This window comes from Argiope bruennichi, chromosome X1, assembly GCF_947563725.1.
Source record: "Argiope bruennichi chromosome X1, qqArgBrue1.1, whole genome shotgun sequence".
NCBI lineage: Eukaryota > Metazoa > Arthropoda > Arachnida > Araneae > Araneidae > Argiope > Argiope bruennichi.
Genome location: NC_079162.1, coordinates 27,729,071 through 27,754,216, shown reverse-complemented (window position 1 = coordinate 27,754,216; position 25,146 = coordinate 27,729,071). Strand labels below are relative to the sequence as shown.

Here is a 25,146-nt window from a genome sequence, read left to right as displayed (position 1 = left end):
TATAAAGCGCCGCCCTCTTTTCGTCGCTAGTCATTTACTATTGGTTGCAAATCAGCGCGGGAGAAAAGCAACGGTCCGGTTTTGACGTCTGCATATCATCCTCTCTCTTCATCCTCACCCACCAAGCACTTCCGATCGGCTCCTTTTCTTAACGAGGTAAGTTAATAGTCGCTCACTTTTCAGTCGCTCCCTCAGTTAGCGAGTTTTGTGATTCTCATCAGAGTTAATAATTTGTGGATAGATTGATATATTTAATATAATTTTACTTTGTTCAAAATGAAGAGTTAAATTTCATTTAATACAATTGTATAAATAAATATTTTCTTAGATTTTTTGTTATTTTTCTAAAGTTAAGTGTTTTCAAAAAAAAAAATCTTTCATTTTATTTGGAGGCATATAAGTTCAATTTTTAAATTTTGTTCCGTTTAGCTAAATATTAATTTTTATCCATACACTTTATTTATACTAGAAATTCAACATGAATCTTTGGTATAAATATGTTTAAGCGCTTTTCCCTTGTTTAAAATATTTTTATTTAATAAGGAACAAAAGCGTGATTTATAAAATAGTTTATTCATTAACAACGCTTTAATTCTCGCTCCCGCTTTTCAAATGTTTTCTGAAAATAGTTATTTTATGTTATTTTAGCATTCATAGCCCCTTTTTGCATTTATTTGGATTTGCTCTGTTAAAAATCGAAACTTCACTCAATTATTTGTGCGTTGCTTTACTTTATTGAAATCACTATAATAATAATAAATAAAATAATATAACTTTGTGTTGATATCAAGAGTGTTCTAAAAAATATTTTTGTGTGTGTTACTTTAAAGCATAATTTTAAAATTATGTTCCATTTGCCTTAATCAAAGAAATCTCGTGATTTTTGTGGGAGTTATTTTACTTACATTAAATATCTCCGCTTACACTTAAGAAAGTATTTATCTCAATATTTGTGGAAATCATTTAAAAATACAATTTACTTGAGATATTTGTACAAATGTACCTAGAAGAATAGGAAATTTTCAAAAACATGCTTTTTTATGTTAAAAAATGTGAAGTTTTTACTTTTCTGTTGAAATAAAATTTTAGTATAACAATGAAAATTAAAATTTTCTGGAGTATTCATATCATAATAACTGACTTTACTTAAAATACGAATCATAAGTTTATGTGTTTATTCGTACTATTCCAAAGCAATTATTTTCATTCAGTAAATATGAAATTATTTTCATTCAGTTCATCATTATATAAAATAAAGGGAATTATTTAGTTGGAATATTTGACTACTAACATGATTTGAGATCAGAATTTCTGATCACAAGAGGAAATAAAATGACTTATAAAAACGCATAATTTGAAAAGTAACTTTAGAGAACTTTAGTAGTATCTTATTATTTTTATTTCTAGCTATAATATTTGACGAATGAAGACTGAATTGGATAAATACATGAGAATTTGGCATCTCTTTTTGTAATCTGAGATGATTAATGTTCTTAATGCCCCATTTCAATTTGAATTCACTTCAGATTTCTGATTTAGGATTAAAAAATATTAGTATTTTTTAATGAAAGCTTCAGAAGTAAAGTTTGGGAAATTTTCAAAGAAATATTGTAAGCTTTCGTTTTCAAGAGTGGAATTTATTTTAGATAACTGAATATTTTTAGTTTGATAATTGAATATTGTTCATACTTACTTAATTAAGTTTTATGTATTAAAGATTCTGTATTATAAAATGCTTGTCTACAATAAATACAACTACCCATTTATCATAGCTATCATTTGTATTGATTTTAGATATAGGACATCTGCCAATTACTATATGAATTGTACATCTGAAATTACAATGGAAATATTATATATTATTCTGAAATTACTATAGAAATATTTGTATTTAAATGTTTTCTTAACTGAATTGGAAAGAAATTTTAGTTACTTTTTGCATGCTTTTGATAAATTTTATATATAATTTTTTTCTTAAATTTTAGCTAAGCAAACTCAAAATTACCAAGCACGATTAATATAATTATATAAGAAAATGGCTACTAAATAAAAATTAAACTAATATATTTTTCTGACATATTTGAAAAAGAATATTGATAAATGCAACTAATCTGGAAGCAGTAGTTTTTTTAATATAATGGCGCAAAGAATAGCTTACTTAATTCTCTCTCTCTCATTCTCTTTTTTTTTTCTGCTTTTCATGTGTCACTGTCAAAACGATTCGTAAACTGAGCTATTAAGAGGAATGGTTAATCCTTTTTCACGTTTTATTTTTCAATGTTATGTAAATTATGCATTAAAGTTTAGATTATTCTTAAGTAAGAAATATATGAAGAGAAGCTAATTCTAATGTTTTGTTTTAATATAATATTATAAATATGCAAATATCTAGATTTTTTACACCAATTGTATTAATATCGAAAAGTCTTTTGGTGGAAAAAAAGACATTCAACAAATTTTTCTGTTCAAAATAATTTCGTATTATTTTTATGGAAATTATAGATATCGCAATTAATTTCTATTCTGACTGAGATTTATTCTTATTTCCTGACTACAAAATATTGTTTCAGGACATAGCGTCCGCTTCGATACGCTGGATTAGAATATAATCAGGTGACATTGATCGAAAATTATTAATTAATTTTGGATTATATTTTAGTTTTTTAGCATAAATGATTTCTGCCAAATCATCATAAAAAAAATATTTTTTAAAATAATTTTCTCACTATTTAAAAGGTCAAGATGAAATATGAATCGTTTTTGTCTTGTGTTCTAATGTTCATTTTTATTCTGACCTAAAAACTGAAATGTAAAATTATTAGAGTTTGGATTGGCCGGTAATAATAAGGGATTTTCGCTATCTAATCCAGTAAAAATTCAACACCTTTAGATTTATTTCTTAAAAGTGTGCTGACCATTTCATTCTAATTATTTTATTTAAAGGTGAAAAATAATTTTTAAAATCAAAATCTGAAACACTCATGTTTATTCCTACAAACTCCGTGGATATTGGAAAATATTTTAAAACCTTTATAATTCTAAGTTTCGATTCATGTAACTAATAGATAGGACATTAAGACGGCATATCCTATAATATATAAATATAAAAAGTTTGCAAACCTTATTTAAATAAAAATATTAATTTAAAAAATAATTTATAAGAATAATTTTAAAACCATTATTAATTTAATGCTATAAATACCAAGAGAAGTTCTCTAATGTTTTCAATCTTGAATAGAAAATGTTTGTAAAGGTGAAGTAATCCAATTTTAACAAGCTTCGATTTCAAATCAGAATCATGCTCAATTTTTTCATTGGTGGATATTATAATTGTTATTTACTACACTTACATTATATTTTCACTATTAATATTGCAAGTATTGGATGATTAAATTTATTAAAAAATTTCCAACGAAAATTTTATTTCAAAATAATGAAATGCAGATAACTGCGCAAATTATGGATATATAAATTAAACATTGAAGTAGATATCTGACAGTAGGCAAGTTTTTCACTGATGAGAATTTACACACATTTTGAGTTTCATTCCTCAAATTTTAAAATTATTTTATAAGCGTCCATTATTTAATAAAAGAATAATTCCAACATTTATTCGTGCTATTCCCTATAAACTCTTTTCTTCAAATAAATGATGTAAGATATTTCATAAATATTTTGTATGCTAATACTCAATTTTAGCTCCATTTTTCTTCAGACGTTGTAAATATTTGTAATTGAATTCTCATTTATTTCAATTGTGACATTCCTTCGAAAGAGTTACATTTTGTAATATTTATATGAAACTGCTGTGAGGGCAATTATCTGTATCATTTAAAAGGTTTTTTCAGATTTTGAAGAAATAATGAATATTGTACAATTTTGGTTCTTTATTATTCACCCATATGCCTTGAATATTTATTTTTTGAAGAAAATTACGATTAAATTTGTTGTTAAATATAGTATACTCTCCAATGATACACTTCCATATAATTTGAATTTGTACAGTGGTACGGAAACAATGCCATAAGTCTTATAAAGTAAATAAATAGTACTAACGCGAAGATAAATTGAACATTTTCACAGTTTTTGATTTCTTGTTTAGAAAAACTTGAATATACATTTCTGTTATATGAATTTTCACAGTAAAATCAACAATTTAAAAAAACTAACAATATTCGCAATTAGAGTTTAGAGACGTGTGCAATAGTATTCATTTGATGGTGCATGCTCCGTATAACACGATTTTCTAATGTACGGACGTATCATCGACTTTTCAGAAAAGTCCATTGTACTGACATGCAGTCTTAGTACTCTCCCACATGAAAAATTGATTACATGTAGATTTATATATAAAAAAAGGTGGGGATCAAGGATCAGAAGCTGTATTTTTTTTTTTTTTTGAACTGTTGCTTCTTAATCACCATTTCATTTTTAAACTGACCATTTTAGTGGAATTCAGCGCGATACATTTTATGTGCATGACATAAATTATTGTTCGGTTTCTTTCGCTTCTTATTTCTAAATTTTTGTTATTTGTTCAACTTCAAAGCATTGAAAAGTCAGGCTTTAGTTTTATAATTTCTCGTTTTCAAACAACACTAGGGATTTTTTGGGATGGACCTCTTAATTTTGAACTCAGATCAAATGAAGATGACGGCATCTGAATAGATAATCCCTCTCCAAAATTCTCCACTATACGAAAGGTCAAAGACATCAGATTTAGCATATTATACTGCGTACATGGAGGATCTCCTATGGAATCGAATTAGAATCTGGAACCTCTAACTTCAAAATTAAGACCTTTTCAATTGCTTAAAATTCATATCAATCTCCTCTTCCTTTACTTCTTTTACAAGAATAGAATTTGTGTAATGTAAAGAACCATTTATTAAGTTTATTTAAGATCTCAAAGGCTAATTCAATTTTTTTACAATTCATTTTTATTGAATTTCTTAGAATTACATATTCTAATGTTTTATAGATATTCTTTTAGATATAACAGAAGAGTTAAGTTTTATTTATGATCAGAATATAATAGAGAAATGAACATAAAATTCGTTCAAAGGCAGTGCTGTTATTAGAATCATTCTATAACTCTTTTAGATGTATAAAATTAAAAAATAATTTTTTAATAAATTTATTAAATTTTTATTGAATAAAGACAATTAATCTACGTTTTAAATTTGGAGTACGTTATTTCCATGTTATGTGTTTTTAAAATAAATAACGAACGATTTAATTTTAGAAAACGTTTTTCCGTGTAAAAAATATGTTTTAATTTTAAAATTTAATGCATCATTTTCCGAATTTTAAAGTTGGTCTTATCTAAAAAGTGAACTAAAGATATTCTTAAAATTTCACGAAACAGATGGCTTTTTATATATATTAATAATATACATCCAAGAAATAAATTAACATTTTTTGGAACTGATTTATTTGAAACAGAATTGGAACCGATTTAATTTTATAATGTACAGAATAGAATATCTATGAATCTGTAAATCTGTCTCTCTAGTGATGACACTAAAGTGGCAAGGAAATAATATTACAGATTCATATTATGAGACAGTAATAATTTTTACTTATCACCTTAATATCTTAGTTGGTGCTAATAATGAAGTAATAGGAGCCGTTCTTGGCCAAATTTCCAAAACCACAACTAATTGCTCCTCTAATATTTTTTAAAGATTGGAACTGATGAAAAAGTGGAGATTCAAGGAAAACTGAATGCATGATTCAGTTATGGACTCAAAAAATTTCAGCACAGGATGTATAGAGTTGATAATCACCGATCCATGCATTTCGCACTAGATTTGCTTCAAAAATTTTACTTTATTTCTGATCTGGAGACGAATGAGATACAGATTTAAGGCGAAATATTTGCTTCATTTTCATTCAATATACGTTATTCAAAGTTATGCTCTGTTATCACAAAATAGAGGACTATATTACTAGCGAAATCAAAATGTCTTATCCAAGAATTTCCTGAAAGACCGAAAAACTTAATGTATGCTGTGACGGATTTTCTCGTCCAAATCTCCCAGAATGTTATCTTTGTGGCAGGAAAACTCGTTAGTTCGAGAAGGGATATCATTCCCGTTCGAGCTCTGAATATGGACAATAAAGCCAAGACTGTATTTTAAGAAGCTGTTACTGAGATAGTCAGTAGTGGATTAACATCACGTACCATAAAGAATTTTCTGAGAAGCATCATCTCCTAACGATTTCGAAGAATCCTAAAGATTTAGCAAAGAGCTGGGAAAAGTAATACAAAAAATATTTTAAAAATTCCTGAGATTGTTTTTACATCTGTGACGCTGAAGTTAGTGGCTGTAATACGACACACGTTAACTAAAAGCAGGGGATAATCTACCAATCAAGTGACATCCAAGACGTAAGTTTCTTGTAAAGAAAGAAAATTAGTTCTAGTAATGAAATAATCGAGAAATCTTACCCTACTGTGCTTTCTAAGAAAAAAATATTAGTCGACTCTATTTCGTGTTTAGTATAGAAAAGTAAAAGAAATAACGGAAGTAAAGAGAGTTATTTTGTCCCATGAATAGATTGCATTATGCCAGCTTTAAGCGGAAGGCAATAGAATTAAACATATTTAGTACCGTAAACATATTAGTATAAACATGTTCCGTATTAATCAGTCAACCACTCAGTTTTACCAGAATTATATATATATATATATATATATATACTCCCATCATACTAGACCCCGGATCATCAATATCTTCTATTTCAAAAAATAAAAAGAACAAAAATCCTTTATGCTATATGTTCAATTGTGAGAATATCATTCTAAAAACATATCTTAAATATAGAATTTTCCCACTCTTTCCCACTCTTCACATGGTGAGTTCGTTGCTGCTCTTCGTGATGATTAAATATGCACTCATCATATTCCCTGGAACGACATCATTAAATTCCAGTAAGATACTTCTCCACAAATCTTACAAGCAAAGTCATTTGTTCTTGTGCTTATTACGTAAACATAAAAAAAAAGTTTCTCATAATTATTCATCGCCTACTTGTTTCGCAGACCAATCTGTTCATAACCCAACCATTCAATGTATTCAAACTGTATTTCAAAAGATATTTACAGAGATAACAATAATATTTCGACAAATGTATCAAATCTAAACTTTAATATTCGCATAAATAAAATTCGTTGAAAATGTGAAATTTGTCCAAAACTTCAAATCGAAAATATAGCATTTTAAATACCTGTCAGGAAAATGTCAAGCTATTTCGACTAAAAGTTCTAAATATCCTTTGTACGGTACAAAAAGAAAAAAATTTAAAAAAAAAAAGGAAAAGTAAACTTCAATCTGATAGCAGACGAGTCCACAGTGATAAGTTACATAAAAGTACTCATAACTTCTGTGAAAATGGGATTATTTGTTGATGGTATTAAAATGCAAGGGAAAAGGTCGAGCATTTCAATATAACAAAAAAATAGTGACAATTTCAAACTTCTAAATAGTTTTTAATAAAATCTGTGTTAATAAAATTTTTAATAAGTTTTTGAAATTGGGTTATATTATTATTAAGACTGCAATAGTTTTTTTTTATTTTATACTCTCAATATTTCTACTATAAATCTATATTTCTATCAATTGTATAAAAATGATTATCAAAAATGAAAGGAAAGATCACTTAAAAATATACTTCAAACTTAGATTGAATTTTTCAAAACATAAAAACACAGTACAAAATGAACTTATGCAATTATTTATCCTTTAATTAGCAAAACTGCATATATAAAGAAAGTACATCTATTAAAACAAGCCTTTTTTATGCCCTCTAACTTCGTTTATATGTGTATAATATTTGCATATATAATAGTTAAATGAAACCTTTACTTTTCTAGAAACAATGGCTCCGTGCCTGCTTATAATATTCTTGAACTCTATCACTTCTCGATCTCGCAACTTTTCTGTTATCTCAAGTTACGAGTTCATTCGAGCTAATAGATTTGCTTTATTCCTCTTAAACTGTGTCTTAAGAAACTTCACAATTTCGCATCCATACGAAATCCTTTAGAATCGCATATTTATGCTTCAAAACCATGACAACTGAGCTGAAAACAGATTTATTAATCGCAGCTATGGATCAGAGGAAATTTATTTAAAAAGCTTGAAATTTCAAAGTAAAAATCTGAGTAAGTGTTTTGTGAAAGGATAAACTATTTTTAAAACTTTTTAATAAATATTTAGTAACATTTATTTCAATGATAAATGATCTTCGTATTTTAAAATTCAAATCAAACATTAGTTTCATCTAAATTTTAAAATAAAATATCTAAATGGTTCTGCTATTAAATAGTTAGAAAACAATAGGTTCTTTAAGAAACAAATTTAATGTCTTCTCATACACTTTAGTTAAGCAAGATTTCTTCGTCTTTCAAGAATTATAAATTAAAGAATTGCTCAATTATTTTCAGCAAAAACTTTCATACAATTTTTAATAGCAAAATTTATCTATAAATGTGAAATATATTAAGAAATGAAATTTTTTTATTAATATTTCTTGTAGTTTAAGATATCTTGAAAAGTATTTTCATTTTGGTTTACTAAGATATTAAATTTTCCTGTAACTTTATCTCACACAGTTAGTTTCTGATATTTATGTAGAAAATATTTAATTACATTCGGGCCTTCATTTGGTCCTGAATTCAGTAGCTTAGATAGTTGTAAAATTTTAAACCGCCATTTATGCGCAGTAAAATGTGTAATTAGATCTCGGCTAAAGAAAGAAAGGTAATAAATTATATAATGGTCATTACTTAAATTATATATATGCAGTGAAAATTTGTATTCTGGAATCTAGCGAATTGGAGAAAAATGCATTGGTAACGAATGAAAATTTTAAAAATAAATGCATTTTGCGACGTAAATCAATTTATAAGGGAAAAACTTAAAAATACCATAACCGTTTGTTTTTAGAATCACTTTTTAAAGATTTTATGTCATGTAACAAAGATAAAAAAGAGAAATTTCAGTGATACAATACAGCATTATTTGTTCATAGAATTAATCTTATGAATGAAAGAAGAGAGTTTCATAGTAGTGATTAACATAGGCGTAAAAGTATAAAGATCAACAAAAATGAATCCGCCACTCGTATGCACGTGCATGATAATGAGTAAACATATGAATATATAATGTGTCTGAAAATATCATTTGTATGAAAAATGTATTGAATGTATAAAGTATTCTAAAGAAATTATTGCTGAAATAATAATTCAAAAAGACCGAAGATTTGCATTTTCAAATCTAATAAAATATTTTTAAAAACCTTTCAGAGGTAACAAAAATAACTAGATTTTAATAAAAAACTAAACTAAAAATAATAGAAGCTATTCAATATCACTTTTTTATTTGTATGAGTTTCCAGGAATAATTAAAGAAATAATAAAAATAACTTAAAAAATACTTTCCGTAATAAAATGCGGAGGTGTCAGCACATGCTAAATTCACACAAACAATTAATTCCTCCTTTACGTTTATTGAATTGTAAATGATAAAGTGGTCAATTACATTCAATAAAATGAGTAAGTAGATTATTTTAAAAGAGGTTATTGGTTGTAACTCAAATTTAAATTCAAGTGAATATTAGCATCCTTTGTTCTGGTGAAGGGCATACAAATAACTTTTTCAATAATAAAATTTTCTACAGCAAAAGCATTTTATGACGCAAAATGCGAATCAAATGGGAAAAATTAAATAAAATTGAACACCCACTCATGGGGAAGGATATAAAATCACGCTTAAAAACAAGGCATTTAAAAAAATTATACATTTAAAAAAGTAAGGGCATAAAATCATTTTTAAAAATATCAAAAATATATAAAAGAAAGAAATAAAAATATCATCAATGAAAAATTGAAGAAATAACAGCTTAATCAAATGAACATTTGCGTTCTTTATTCTTACTCAATAAAAGAAATCAATTTACGTTTAAAAAAACTTCAAGAACTAAATGAACTTATGATATAAAAAATAAGGCGACTGATAGCCTTAAAAGTTTTGCTTATTTACAATTTTTCTTTGGAAGAAAACTGCAGAACAAAATATGTGAAGGTCGAAATAAAATAAAAAGTGAACAGAGATGACACAAAAAATTGCAAGTATAAAATTCAGTAATATAAATAAAGAAGAACGAAAACTTTTTTACTAGTATCATACTTGTTATCTAATGTGTCATGTTCTTACTACTGAATGAAATAATATCTAAAAATAGATGAAGCATTCCTTCGAAGATCGAAGAGTTTGTCTCACGTATCCTAAGGACATTTTCAAACACGTCAAATCAAATTATTGCTATGAAGTTCTGAATCTTAGAAGTAGCACCACCTACGCTAAAAAATTATTGCTGTTCTGTTTTTCTTATAAAGGAGGGGAGCTTGTTTCTCTTTCCGTAAGTTTAAAGAAATGTCTTTCCCATAAGGTTTATTAGTGAAATCATTTTCTCTATGTTTGAGGTAACCGAGATATATGTTTAAAGGACATCTGACAAGTAATAACACTAATACTCAGAAAATAATTTTTAAAGAATTTTTGTCTTATAGACTTCTGGAATGACTTTATTTTTGGCCCTTCTTGTTCTTAATGAGTTTCCGAAAAGCATGTTCATTAATCTGTTATAGATATTTTTTACAAAATCGAATAGTTAGGATGAATTTGAAATTGTTGTGCATCAAGTATATTAATTGTCGTTATATGAATTTAATAATTCACATGCTCTTTATTCAATAGCTTAATGTAATGAACATTTTATTGCGAAATTGATTGGAGTATTTTTGGTGAATAAAAGTAATAATGTATAATAGTTCTCTTCAGTGAATCTTCTAGAGAAATATCTCTTTCCTAAACTCGTCCCTTACTGTTCATGATTAAAGATTAAAAAAATCTAACAAAGAATAATATGATGTTTCTATTATCAGATTTGGAATCATAACTCATATTTTAAGAAATTCCGTCTTAAAACATTACACATTCCAGAAATTATTTTGCATTATTCGTTAAGGATCCATAACTTAATTCAGTAGATCATTAATAAGTAGCACAATAACTGAAACAGTTGAAATAGTGTAAAATATTTATACAATATTATATTAATCCCTTTGTTGGTGTAAAACTTCCAAGTCTGTACAAATATTTATGCAATTTGTATTGCATTCATCTTTTTTCTACTATTTATATATTCTTTATCTCAAAACAGCTGTCAATAGAGGTACTTGTTCAGGCGTCATCCTTATATTATAATCAAGATTTTTCTATTAAAATCTTATATTTACAACAAGGCCATGATATCATGATTGACTTAGAATCACTTTAAATACTTTTCTTAGCCACTAAGACCTAAATTCTAGACATTTTCGGGAATCTTTCATGTTTTGCTCTTTTTCACTTAATTTTTTTTAACTTATATCCTAAACCGTTCTTTAAGCTGAGAGAGTGTTGTTTAAGGAAGATGATCTTATCAGGACCTTAATGGGTCCTTGATAACCCCATTCTCCCTGTATCCCTGACATTCACCCATTACGTAATCATTAGTAGTTTGCTTCATACTTCAATTTGGCTATCACTTATCACACAACAGAATTTTTTTTTTTTGGGGGGGGGGAATAAATTTTTCACTTTGTTGGTACAAATAAGATGAGGAAGAACAACTATAGATCATTTTAAGACTTATATTCGAACTCACAAGGTTTTCAGAAAATTGACTGGAAAGTAAACGTGTCGGATACGTGTATACAAGATCGAAGATGTTAGTGATTGATAGGTTAAAATTCATAGCATCTAGAACAACAGTTGCAGTAATAGAAGTTGTCTTACTGTAAATACAGCAATAATAGAATAGTAGTGCTGTACCACGTAAACATAGTACATTATCATCAAAAATACAGAAGTGTATAAAATTTTAAAACTCTAGAACATTTGAAATGAAAAAGAAACTCGATTTCAAAATTTTAATTTTAAAACTATGAAACAAATCAAGTTAAATAAAAGTATTTAAATGGAAAATAATTCATTTATCTGCGTCAAAACATATTTTCTTTTTAATATAGATACGTACGAAAGAAAATATTGAGATTTAAATATTTCATTCATAAAAAGTTATAGGTCAGTTTTAATCAATAGTTTTTCCAAATACTTCTATTTATGAGGGATTTGGAATAATATTAGTAGCAAGAGAGGCTGACAAAATCCAATTTTAGCTACTCGCATGCAGTAGAAAAATACACACGCAATTCAGCTTCATTAAAAAAATAAATCGACATAAAAGCCATTTGCAACACAAATAAAGCATATATCAGTATTAGAGTTATATTATTATAACCGGAGAATCTCGATCATAGTCAAAAATAGAAACAAATAGTGATTCGTTTCTCTGAAACGGTTTAATATTTGATTGGCCTAATTACACTAGGGTGGGGCTGTTACCAGAGGTATATTTATTCTGGCGTATTTAATTTCAAGACAACTTCTTAGAATCCAGTTCAGAAAATGATAACAATAATGTTCGAACATATGTTTTTAATATTTACTTCTCTTAAAAAATGCAATATATTTTATCGATATCTTTCTTTAAAAGTGTTTTTAATATTAGGCCAATGCAAACTGTTCATTCTTACAGCAATTCTTTTTAAAGATGATAGAGACATTTTTTAATGCTTTCTGGGTTGAAATATTGAATTCTTGATTCGAATTTATTTATCAATCTCATAACTGAATTGCTATTAGATTATTTCAATGATTGGTCAGCAATTGTCCCGTTGGAATTGGTTTCTTCAGAAGCATATATCCACAAGAAAATGATACAGAATGGTTTGAAATTCATATAAATTTTTTTAATGAGGAAAATCTTGATGGAGCATTCTTAACACTTTCTTAGCTGATATTTTAACGCCTTTAGATGATTCAAATTTGTTTAATCGTCTTTCAAAATTATGAAATAATTTTGAAAAATTTCAGAATTGTCAAATTTATTCGACGTTGTTGGAAGATGAAACTTTTTTAATTAATATTTAAATTTTAAGTTAAAATTAAATAATACCAGGTTATATTTATTTTTCTACAGAAGACAGCTTAAGAGAAGCCATTATTTTGCTTCTAGTTGTGCAATTGTATATTTGAGTTATTTTTATTCTTCCTGTTATGTAGTTGTGAAATTATTCTTCAAAACTTGAGTTTAATTCAGTGTCTTTTATAATATTTCTGTATTTTTAAGAAATGAACAAAATTCAGAATTTTTTAAATTAAGAAAATTTCATTTAGAAAAAAAATAACGATAACTCAAGGGAAGTTAAAATGTGGAGTTACTTGGCATCATAATGTTCTGACAAACGTATTAATGTAGGAACAATAGATAAATTGAACAGTGCATTGGCATAAAGGAACATCACCTCCTTGTCCTTCATATATGATTTTATAAAATGCATCTTAACTTATCATATTATATTTAATTATACATTATCTTAAACTTTGCTGTAACATTACAATCCTTTTTCATCTTGCAGTTCGTGTAAAGAATTTCAAAATTAAATTGGCATTTTCGTGTAGGCATTAATCGATTGTATTTAAGTCAATGAAAAGATTAAAATTCAGTGGCAGATTAAAACTTGATATTTTTCAGGCCTAATTTTATATTTCTTAATGTGAATATGTACATGATTTTCGAATGAACTTGGAAAATGTCTTGGAAAATAAATTTTATTTGAGTAATTTTTTTAAAAATTATTTGACAATCCTCAAAAATATATTCAAATTTTGAGAAAAAACTCATTCAACGAAAGAATAGTAAAATTACATCGGTAATATTGAAGAAAACTGATTGTAATTTATCGTGAAATCAGAATTTCTTATTTTAAGGAGATCACAAGAACGTAAAAAAGTACTCTCTGGAAATCTTTAAATATTTTGGAAAGAAATAAAGAGTGAATATATTTGTAAGAAAAGTAAAGACAACAGTACTTAAAAGTTATTTCATTAGTTCCACATAAATTGATTTTTTTTTTCATTACAGGCAAAAAGAAAACCCTAGAATCCACGTCAGTAGCTCCTCACGATGTTTCTACTTTCCAAAATGATATTTACCTTAAAGAGCATCTCTCTTTTAGTTATTATTCTAACAGGAATGGCATCTGCAAACATCTGGGAAAAGCCGGGTTGCTTCAAAGTTGGTAAGAGTTCGTTTTGTATTGTTATTTATTTATTTTCTTTTAATATTACGATATTTTTAATTTTTATTCTTTGCTTAACAGAATGTTGTCTGAAAAAAAAATCCCTTGTCAAAATGCAAAATCGAGCTTGAAGTGCAATTTGGGGGGGGGAAGGTGTAAATAAAGTTAAACAGCTACTTCATAATTTCTCTTATTAGCCTAAATTAACTTCAAACCGGATTACAAGGTATCATATCAAATTCAAGAATAAGTGTAATATATTGTTTCTAATCCTAGGCAAATCAGACTGATATTCTTTTTAGATAAGCAGATTCTCTTTTTCTCCTAATCCCTCACCTGTTAATCAGAAACTATTTGTATTGATAATGATATTCAAAACTTTTTATTACATAAAAGTCTTTATATTCATTGTTATATAACAAATTTTCGATGTTTTAACTGTATTATAAGTGCAGCATTTGACGTCGGTTTAATCTGCTTCAGTTAATGTAGAAACATGGATCATTACAAATGTCCTCCAGATATTATTTCTTTTTTCTAAAACAAATACTAAGTAAATGATTCGAGTAACTAATTTGCAGAAAAAAAAATCAAGAAGACGATCAAATAAAAAAAGACAGGCTTAACTGTTTTTGTTTTATTTTAATAACTATTTGTTGAGTATGATTAAAAAAGGAGATCGAAGAAAATAATTTAGGTGAGAGGGAAATGAAAAAAAAAGATACAAGGAGGGATTTTTCTTATTACTAGTATTGTTGTTAATTCTGTAATTCTGACTGAGACATAGAAACGCCATTTATACGTCTTCATGGCACAAACCCCCCACCCATTTTTTTTTTTTTTTTTTTTTTGCACACAGATTTATACTATTTTAAGCTGGAGCCACCGGATATCCTTTCAAAGACAACATCTTTTATTAAATTAATTTTGTTTACAATTTCAGATAACTTTTTTCAGTCTATGGTAATAACATAAGAAAATTGAAGTCTGAATAAGGAAAAGGCGAAAAATGCTATGAAGAAACGAAAATTAATTACTGTAGAGGATGCACTCTGTTAAAAAATCGGCATATTCTTAGTAGGTGTATTCTTCCAAGGTTTATGTTTGAGCATTAGAAAATGGTCCTAATGATTTCATGTTGAGTCAAGAAGTAATCCGATTTTAATGAAAAGCTTTTCAGTGTTTTCCCATCTACCAAATCCATCTCTTGCTTTACACACAGAACAAAATTTAAAAAAAAAACAGTTTTAATGAGTAAAATTCCTGTATTTTTGAAATATTCCTGATTATGTAATGAATCCTTTCTTAAATAGCCCACTCTTTAAAAAATTTCATTTTCTTTAAAATTTGCATATTAGATTTTGTATTATTTAGCTTTACAACCTAATCATTTCCTTATTAACTATGTCTTAACTTATTATATTACATAATATACCTACATAAAAAATATATGTTTTATAAGATAACTATTAAAAAAAAGGATTTTTTGCTTTAGAATTATCTCTTGCTTTTCCGTTATGGCCAATCCTTTTTGATTGTCTTTAATCCATTTTTCAGATAAATGTCAAAAAATAAATTTGATAAACATTGAAATCATCTTTTTTATACAAATATGTGAGCACTTAATCTTGTTCACATAATTCTTTTCTCTCAAGATTTCAAATTTGAAAATATCTTTGCATGATTTATAAAAATTTATAACTACAAATTTTGAGCAAGATAATCTTATATATTGGAATAAAACTCTTTCTTAATTAAATAATTTTTAGAACTCTACGACATGTTATGCTTTTCTCGAAACTGTAGTGAAAATAGGATCATCCTACGTACATTGATGTTTTGTTGCTTCAAACAGTTTTCTCCCACTTAAATTAAACATTTTTATCTACATTATTTTCTGAGTGTCCGTATATAGAATAAAGTTTTTTGATCGAACGCTTAAAGTCGAGTCAAAATTCTTAAAGAAAACTTTGCTTCGTTCAATAATATGAATTAAAATTTAAAATTTTGTTCGTATTTATGATATTGCGCTTTGCTCAAAAAGTTTTATCCAGTTTAATTAATAAAAGAAGAATGCCTTTTTAAAAGAAATTAATGGAAATTTAATTCGCAGTTTTATTTAAGAAATTGTACTGCGCTTGTGTAAATGTAGCACTGTTAATCTCAAAGAAGTCAGAGAATATTAGTCAAAAACGTAATCAAAAGTGGTATCTTTACCTCTTATTACTTAATACATATCTTAAAGTGAATAGACTTTTTCAGAAACGCTAGTTATACATTTTTAATGCAACACCTCATTATTTTCTTTTCATCAAGATTTGATGTAATAGTTTTACTTATTGCAAATTTTATATTAGATTATAGCTCAACAACGTTTGCAAACAGATCTTATTCCATTTTTTTTATTAAAATACATGTTTATTTTCATATTAAGTGTTAATGAATGAATGAAATTACATTTTTGATTTTATTAGTTAACTAGTTCTCTTATTAATATCTTCCTGAGAATGCTGCACATATATTTTTTAAAAAATATTTTAAAAAAACATTTTGCAATTTATTGTAGATATGATATTTGATTTATAATAATTTAAAGAAAATTTTCAAGTGTTATAAGGCATGATTTAATATATTTTATTCAAATTATTATTTCGATTTAAAATTACATAAGGATATTATGAGAGGGATCTTTCAGGTAGAGGGAATTTCAACAATGTGCAGATGAGCAGGGCGCCGTCTGAACCTGTATCCTTTCTCCATGCTTCCACGTTAATTCATGAGTAGGAAGATGTTTGACTCAAGACGGACTTAATATTCAACAGACAAGGTAGATAGATGTTCCATGAAAACGAGTCTTCAGTACGAAAACAAGATTCTACGATAAGGCCACAACGGCGTCATACATGGGAAGTAATACATAGAGGCACTGATTCCAGAGAGAAACTTTTGAGAAAGGTCGGTCGGTTACAAAATCGGTTACAATGAGAAGATGTTAGTAAACACTATTTTAATATTACTAGGGTTGTTTGAAAAGTCCGAGCAAAGACTAAGATATGAGCCATTAGATCATATCGAGATTATTTTTAGTTGACCGTAATTCTTGAAGGTCATTATGCAAAGTTCCATTCAGATATATCTATTAAGCTATGTTTGATACTCATTTGAATCGATTAAGCATACTGATATTTGAAAAAGGGAGGAGAAAGATTTACAAATATTATACTGATTCTGCGCTTTCTATTAGAAAATATAAACGGTTTGATAGCTTTTGACATATCCCTATCAGTACATAAAACGCTGAACATACTGGTTGTTCTGCTAAACGTTGACACACTGTTGTTCTTGCTGTTTTAGTTACTTACTGTTTCTTTTTAGGTCATACCAGAACTATTAGCATTCCGGGATGTGTTGAATTCGATATAACTACAAACGCATGTCGAGGATTCTGTGTGTCGTACTCGGTGCCTTCCTCGGAGGATTCACTGCGCATCAATCCGAAACAAGCCATCACGTCTTATGGACAATGCTGTAACATCATGGAAACAGAAGATGTAAGTTAATCACTATTTTTCTTATACATGGCTTCTAATTTCTGAATTGTCATTACTTTGGAATGGAGACAGTAGTAGTAAAGAACGTGATACATAAAAATATCTAAAGGATTCAATTTATTTAAGTTTCATCAAAATATGTCTTACCAGGGATCGTAACTCGGATCTTCAACTTGCCGTAGAGACTAGAAATATATCGGTTGATTGACATAGATGTAGATTCTCTGAACGTCTTTTCTTGTGCATTATTTTATTGGTGTAACTTTCACACGCTTTAGTGACTTACACCTGCGATTCACACCCGCTGTCAAAGCTATTGTTAAGGGATAGTAGAGAAAGGGGTCATCAAATTAAATAGAAGGTCTGAAAACAGGCATGAGTGATAACAGCGAACGTGTTCAATTGCGTATCTCACAAGCAATTACTGAAGTAAGTGAATCGTATCTCACAAGCAATCACTGAAGCAAATGCGTCGTATCTCACAAGCAATCACTGAAGTAAGTGAATCGTATCTCACAAGCAATCACTGAAGCAAATGCGTCGTATCTCACAAGCAATCACTGAAGTAAGTGAATCGTATCTCACAGGCAATCACTGAAGCAAATGCGTCGTATCTCACAAGCAATCATTAAATCAAATGCGTTATATCTCACAAACAATCACTGAAGCAAGTGCGTCGTATCTCACAAGCAATCACTGAAACAAGTGCGTCGTATCTCACAAGCAATCACTGAAGCAAGTGCACCGTATCTCATAAGTAATCACTGAAACTTTTGGGGAAAACGAGAAAGAAGAAAAAGAACTTCTTTCGAGAGTTATAAAAAAAAATGTTCGGTCATTCTGATTTTTATAACTACATTCAGATGCTTAGATTCTCTAAGTTATGTAAATCAATGCTAGATACTTGTCAATCAAATGTTTAAAAGATTTTATAGTTTTTCTCACCCATTGCTGGTGTAATTTCTTAATTATTAGTGAAAACCCGATATGGGAACTGTAAACTTATTATCTTCCCATTTAGAATATCGAAATTTTTTTCATTATAATATCACTAGGATACCTGAATAGCGGAAAATATCTTACATCGAAATTAGAAAACATATTACTGAGAGATACTCACAATATATTATATACAATTTCACAGCATTGTTTAGTATCGTAAAATGCTGCTTAAAAGTGTAAGATATTGCCAAATTTCTTACAATTAGAACAGTGTATAGAAGAAAAGTTCTCAATTTTTAACCCCCATCATTGGTCTGATATCACCCTTCGTGATATATAATAGAATAGTCCAAACCGGAGTGAATTCAACGTTATTTCAGAAAAAATATATTTTAGGAAATAATAGGAAAACGTATTCTGAATGTTAAAACGAAGAAAATCCTATATCGTTCAGGAGTCAATACGCTCCTGCCAAGTTTATATCTCTTTTTTCAAAAATTAACAATTTAAATATAGAATTATTATTTTTGTCAATAACATCAGATTTAATATGAGATATTAATTTAAATATTATTAAAAATAAATGCTCTTAGAAAAAATAATCTTCAAATTTACCCAATGAATTCAATAATCATTATTAAGAAAGACATTTTCCACTCAAATACTTTTCGAAGTTGCCGAAATTTTATAAAATTAGAAAGTTCTACATTTAGGAAGATATTATAAACCTCGTATCTGAGTAACATAAATAGAAGTTATATTGTTTTTATGTAATGAAGTGTAAGAAATCAGTAACATAAAAAGAATATTTATGATGACTTGTTATTGATGCATACATCTGAGATTTATCTGTTTTTTAATCTTGTAGTCTATTAATTTTTCAATAGTTAAAAAAAAATATGTTGATAAAAAAATAATCTGAAAACCTGAATCAGTATAAAATTTAGTCTTTAGAGAAAAATAACTGAGCAGGTTTGTAAAAACAATATCTTGTATGATATTTCAATTATTTTTATGTAAACTTAATTATCTATTTGATTTTCATAAAGAAAGATTGGAATCTCAAAGAATCGAGAATTTAAATTTTAAATTTTTTTTTCGCAATCTTTTTTTCGAGATCCTATACTTTAGAGCAGAATTTATCAAATATGATTTCTAATTCAGTTAAACGAAGAGTGTGGAGTATATATAATTCTCATTTGCCATGAGATTTTCCAAAGTTTTTTACAAACAGTTCCAGTTATTTTTCTCCAGATTTGTAAGATATTATAAATCTACAACTTGTTATTTATCTATTTCGGCATATTCCTAATGATTTTCAGATTAATGGGAATATTTACTACAGAATAAAAGAAAAATGTATGTAAGTTTTCTGCAAAAATCAAAAGATTCATAGAAAATTCTTCGGGAAAACTTTGCGTTGTTTTTAAAGAAGAATAAAATACGATCCATCAAAAATGACAAAGCACGAATATACGAAATCCACTTGAATAGGCTCAATAACAAATATCTAGGGAATACGTTACTGAGCCAATTTCACATCATTCAGATCGCATTATTTTCTAAATCGAGGTGAATATGTTGGTCGAAATCGAAAATTCATATTACGAATAATTTCGATGTAACACAAAGAGGACAATTGCAAATATTCTATAGTAGCCGTCTAAAACTTCATAAATGTCTGTCCCATGGGCTTAACCACTGTTTTAATGTAAACGCTCACATTTCATGAGTCGTTAGAAAATAAAGTTCCACCTGCTATCACATAAATTATTTTCTGTATCCTCTCGATTATCGGTGTAGTTTCTCCCTCAGTTGCATTTTAAGTTAATAGCAGATGTTGAACCAGATGCTCATCTGGTCTCTCTTTTGCATAAGCAGTAATGTTATGCAAAGCAGCAGTAATGTTCACACAAAATCTTCTTCACCCTTTAATGTCCCACACATCGATTCGAAATTCTTTGAATTCTGTCCCGACATAATTGTATAATATGATTGATTATACAGCTCAATTCTATCTTTAGTTCATAATTCAAGGAATTACAGCCTCTTAATGTGATGGGAAATGATTCCAGAAACTAATCATAATTTGTGCTTTATTCATTTCAGACTTCTGATAATTGAATAAATAATCCCAAGTCTCCTTAATTTTGGTTAAACTATTTTCTGTGTTTTTATACTCTTCGTCAATATCCATAAAAAACATTTTATGCGATTTAATAGGATATACTTGAATTAAAAATTGGATGAAATATAAACAGTATATTTTGAAAAAAAATTCATCTCGTTACGTATTTTTCTCATTTAATAGAATTATGTTCTTTTTAAAATGAAATATCTATTGTATTTTCAATTTTGTCATTTTAAGGTGGTTTTTATGTTCATATTTTTATTTTATCATTTCCATTTTTAATAGATTTTTACGTAATATAACCATCATTGTACGTAGGTGTAGAATTCACTAGAACTAATAACCCTAAAAAGTCTAGAAACCAAACATGGCCATTAAAGCATTATAAATCTGGATATAGCTACTAAAGCAAGAGTCATTTAATCTGCAATCCTTGGGAAATAATAATTTGAGGTTTCAAAAGGGTAGCAATAATTTATGGTCTTGATATTAATAGTAATGAATCTACTTTCAAAAAATAATATGACAATTAAATGTGAGGAGGCTAAACTCTAGATAGACAATGTTTTAGAAGTTGTGAAAGAACCGAATAAAGACCTGGCCTTTGAATGATTCTAAGTAGAGCAATAGATACTAATCTTGGCCTCAACAGCATAAGACATGAATTGAACTCGTTATAGGAAAATGAATAAGTTTTTAGAGCCATCAAGTCATTGGAAACCAGTGGTAAACTCTATGTGGCTCTATAGTCCTCTATTTCTTTAGAAATGCTCATAATTAGATATCAGTTCTAAACTTTGTAATTCTAAACATAAAGTGGATTCTTCAGGTAGAAGTGCAGAAACAGCACAGCATTTACAATGCTCTTAGGATAATTCAAAATTAAATGCACGTATTTTTACAGAAAAGTGAAATACTAAAGCAACCTAAAATTACTTCAGACGAGAGGCCTCAAAAATTTATCTAATGAATACAGTTCGCTTCCTGTATAATTGGATTTCAGCACCAGTCATTAAAATTCTGTTGAAGAGAATGAAATATGTTGCAAATACTGCGTTGGAGGGCACGCACTTTTTGTATAAGATATTTCACAGGAAAAATCCAGGACATAATTCTAAATAGAATTATACCCAAAAAATTTCCTTAAGAATTTAATAAGGACTTTGTGTGAGTAGAGGACATTCTGCAAAATTTACATGTGCGGATTTTGTCAAAATAATAAAGAAATAATCGCCAAATAAAGAATTTTCTCTCGTTATTGTCTTACCATTTTTGCATCTTCGATTATCCTCTTTCTCATTCATGGGTTATTTCTGATCATATATTCCTGTGTGATTCAAATTTCTTTTTGTGATTTATTTTCTGCTTTCCCTAAAAGTTTTCACATTGAATTTTGAATTGCCCTTAATGCATTCATACATTCAGTAGAAAGGATTTTGAAAACATTTACATCCAGTATGATTACAACAAAATTATAGTCTATGCAATATTACTTTACTGAGATTAACAATTTATATAATATAAATAAGATTCTTATAACTATTGTGTAATCAGTCAAAATTCCTATAATACAAATTATTAATCTCTATTTACAATTTAATCCTGTATTGAATTTATTAGTTTGGAGAACAAATAACAATTTTTCTCAACAGATTTGATATCATTACGGTAAATGTAAATTTTACATGAATGCCCTTAAAAAATATTATACAAATTGTAATCTTGAGGAAAAAAATCCTCCCAAAATCCTGAATTTGAAAGAAAGATATTTGTGCATTTTTTTTTAGATAACTTCTATTTTTCTTCAACAAGAAACTCTCGAAAAGACAACATATTTCTTGATAAACTATTTCATTTCAAAAGAAATGTTATGACAGGTTGCAAGCAATATTAAATAGCTGAAGGCACATAATGACAGCCTTAAACAGTCCTAAATGACACATGCATGACATCAAACGTGACCATACTTAATATTTCTCACTTTCTACGCGATCTCTCTTCTTACAGTATCTTCTAAATGTCATCCCGTTTTATTTACTTTCTTTTGTAATTTCTTTTGCGCTCATTTTCTATTTCCAGGTTAAGGTGAAAGTAATGTGTCTGGATGGACCAAAGGCGCTGACGTTTAAATCAGCTGTCACTTGTGCCTGTTATCACTGTAAAAAAGGCTGAGAAAGAAATTGATTTGGAACTTGGATTTTATGCTGTTTACACACCAAAAATTCGCCAAATTTAATTGTATGCTTGATACTTAATTTGCTGAGCAAAATAAAAATAAATTGCTTTAATTCTCTTTTGTGTTTATTTGTTGTCTTATTTAGGCTTTATCAAATTAATTCATTCCATGTATTTCCTGTTTGCATAGGTATGAAAGGGTAGGTAAAATAATCAATGGTTCAGAGTATTTTTTTTAAAAAATGGATAGCTTTATAAAGGAAAAAATGTTAAAAGAACAGTTTTACATAGAAACCTGCGAGAGTGATCTTTCAGAAACTTTCTCCCATACTTCTGAATAAAGGTGCTATTGCCCTACTCCAGGATAAAAATTGTGGACGTTGGCCTAGGCTGTGATCTCCATGATTTCAATTTCATGCTTTTTTAATTATACTAATAATTATCGGGTTTCGAAACTATACAACTTTAAAATTATTAATTAAACTCTTCAATGCTGTCAGGGGAAAAAGAAAAGGAAAGATGAATTTTACTGCATCAACAGACGCTGAACTAGCCATTGTGGTACTCAAAACATAGATCATTTTAAATATCATCGCAAATCTCAAGATCTTATAATTTGTTATTTCTTCTTTTGAGGTAACATTAAAAACGTTGAGTATTTGTTCAATTTTGCTAAATAATTTGCAGAATTATACTACCAATGCTTTTAGAACATAGATATGGATATACTCCATAGTCTCTTGTTAGAAACGGACTAACGTTAGATATGTTTTACAAAGAAAGGATGGCATATAGAATTATTTTTAAAAAATTAGAAAATTTCCGTTTTTATTAGGAATTGCTTAATTTGATAGCTATAATACTTTTAGAATTAAATCCCGATTATTATTTTGAAATTACCTTAATTGCAGAACAAAAATTTAAGCAATTTTAAATTTTATCGTGCAAAATATTCAGTAAAAATATTACAATTACTGACAATTATTCTCTTCTGTGAAAATTTTTCTATCTCTCTTCTAAACTCAGCTGAGCAACCCTTAAGTTCATTTCAATAGAAAATTCCTAATTCATATTTCTAATTCATATTCTTTGAATCAACAGTGATTACAATCATTTATGAAAATTTCTTTGAAACATCTTCCGATTCATTTTACGAAATCAATAAATTGTTTAGATCAATAAAGATGAAAGATTGTTTAGATCAATAAAGATGAAAGATTATTTCGATCAATAAAATGAAAGATTGTTTAGATTAGTAAAGATGAAAGATTGTTTCGATCAATAAAGATGAAAGATTGTTTAGATCAGTAAAGATTAAAGATTGTTTAGATCAATAAAGATGAAGAAAAGCCTACTTATCAAAGTTTTCTTAGGGACATATCCAGAGCAATGAAAAGAGATATATCCTACTTTTTGAATCTTGTTCCAGAGCTATGTGCTAATTAACGGGCTTCCATAGCTTATCACGTATCATAATGCTAATAGTTAAAAAGCATAGCTACTTTATTGCACCTTGATTGTTATCCGTAAAACTGCATGCTTAAAAATTTTAACTTACTTAAAAATATTACTTGAATATTTTTCCTTCTCTTTAATTGCACTTGTGGTAATTCGCTTTATTAATTTTATATATGGGATCATAAGGCTGAAAAAAATTTCCGACTTCCTTCGAAATAAAGAATCGCTGCCCCTCAAATAAAGCCACACTCTGTTAACATATAGCATGATCAGCCAATACAGCGATAAACTCGGACAGTAATCACTAAGAGTAATAAAAAACTGAACCTCGCTTAGTCAACAAAAATTTTTGTACAAACTCGGATTTTTAAAGAGGGAAGTTGCATATCAATTGATCGCTTAAAGGGCTTCGTGGGTTTGCTGACGATGTATGGCTTAAGTAGCTGACACACCAGAGCCATCGTTTGACCTCCACGTGCGTCAGTTTCATTTTTTTCTCAAGATACATCTTAAATTATTTGATTTTGAGAAGCCAGGCAATCTCATTGTATGGATTGTTGCTGCTAAGCAGATATCAATCGTATATCCATATTTTAAATATATATTTTTTCTATACTATGTAAAGTAAAATGTGTAAATAAGTATAGACTGTCAAATTCATAATTCGGAAGGTGTTAATGTACCTTTCTTTA

The 25,146-nt window shown here is 27.9% G+C and overlaps 1 protein-coding gene across 1 annotated transcript; it reads left to right on the top strand.

The window, feature by feature from the left end:
- On the top strand, positions 1–23,114 carry LOC129958789 (thyrostimulin alpha-2 subunit-like). Its single transcript, XM_056071465.1, has 4 exons — positions 1–156; positions 14,041–14,197; positions 17,573–17,748; positions 22,901–23,114. The coding sequence occupies exons 2-4, from the start codon at positions 14,083–14,085 to the stop codon at positions 22,991–22,993; spliced, it is 384 nt and encodes a 127-aa protein (XP_055927440.1). The 5' UTR covers positions 1–156; positions 14,041–14,082; the 3' UTR covers positions 22,994–23,114.
- The last annotated feature ends 2,032 nt before the right edge of the window (positions 23,115–25,146 follow it).

Excerpts from the sequence above, each read along its gene's own strand:
- LOC129958789 (XM_056071465.1), top strand. The coding sequence starts at position 14,083 with ATGTTTCTACTTTCCAAAATGATATTTACCTTAAAGAGCATCTCTCTT. Across the intron at positions 14,198-17,572 it reads GCCGGGTTGCTTCAAAGTTG|GTCATACCAGAACTATTAGC; the intron begins GTAAGAGTTCGT and ends GTTTCTTTTTAG. Across the intron at positions 17,749-22,900 it reads ACATCATGGAAACAGAAGAT|GTTAAGGTGAAAGTAATGTG; the intron begins GTAAGTTAATCA and ends TTCTATTTCCAG.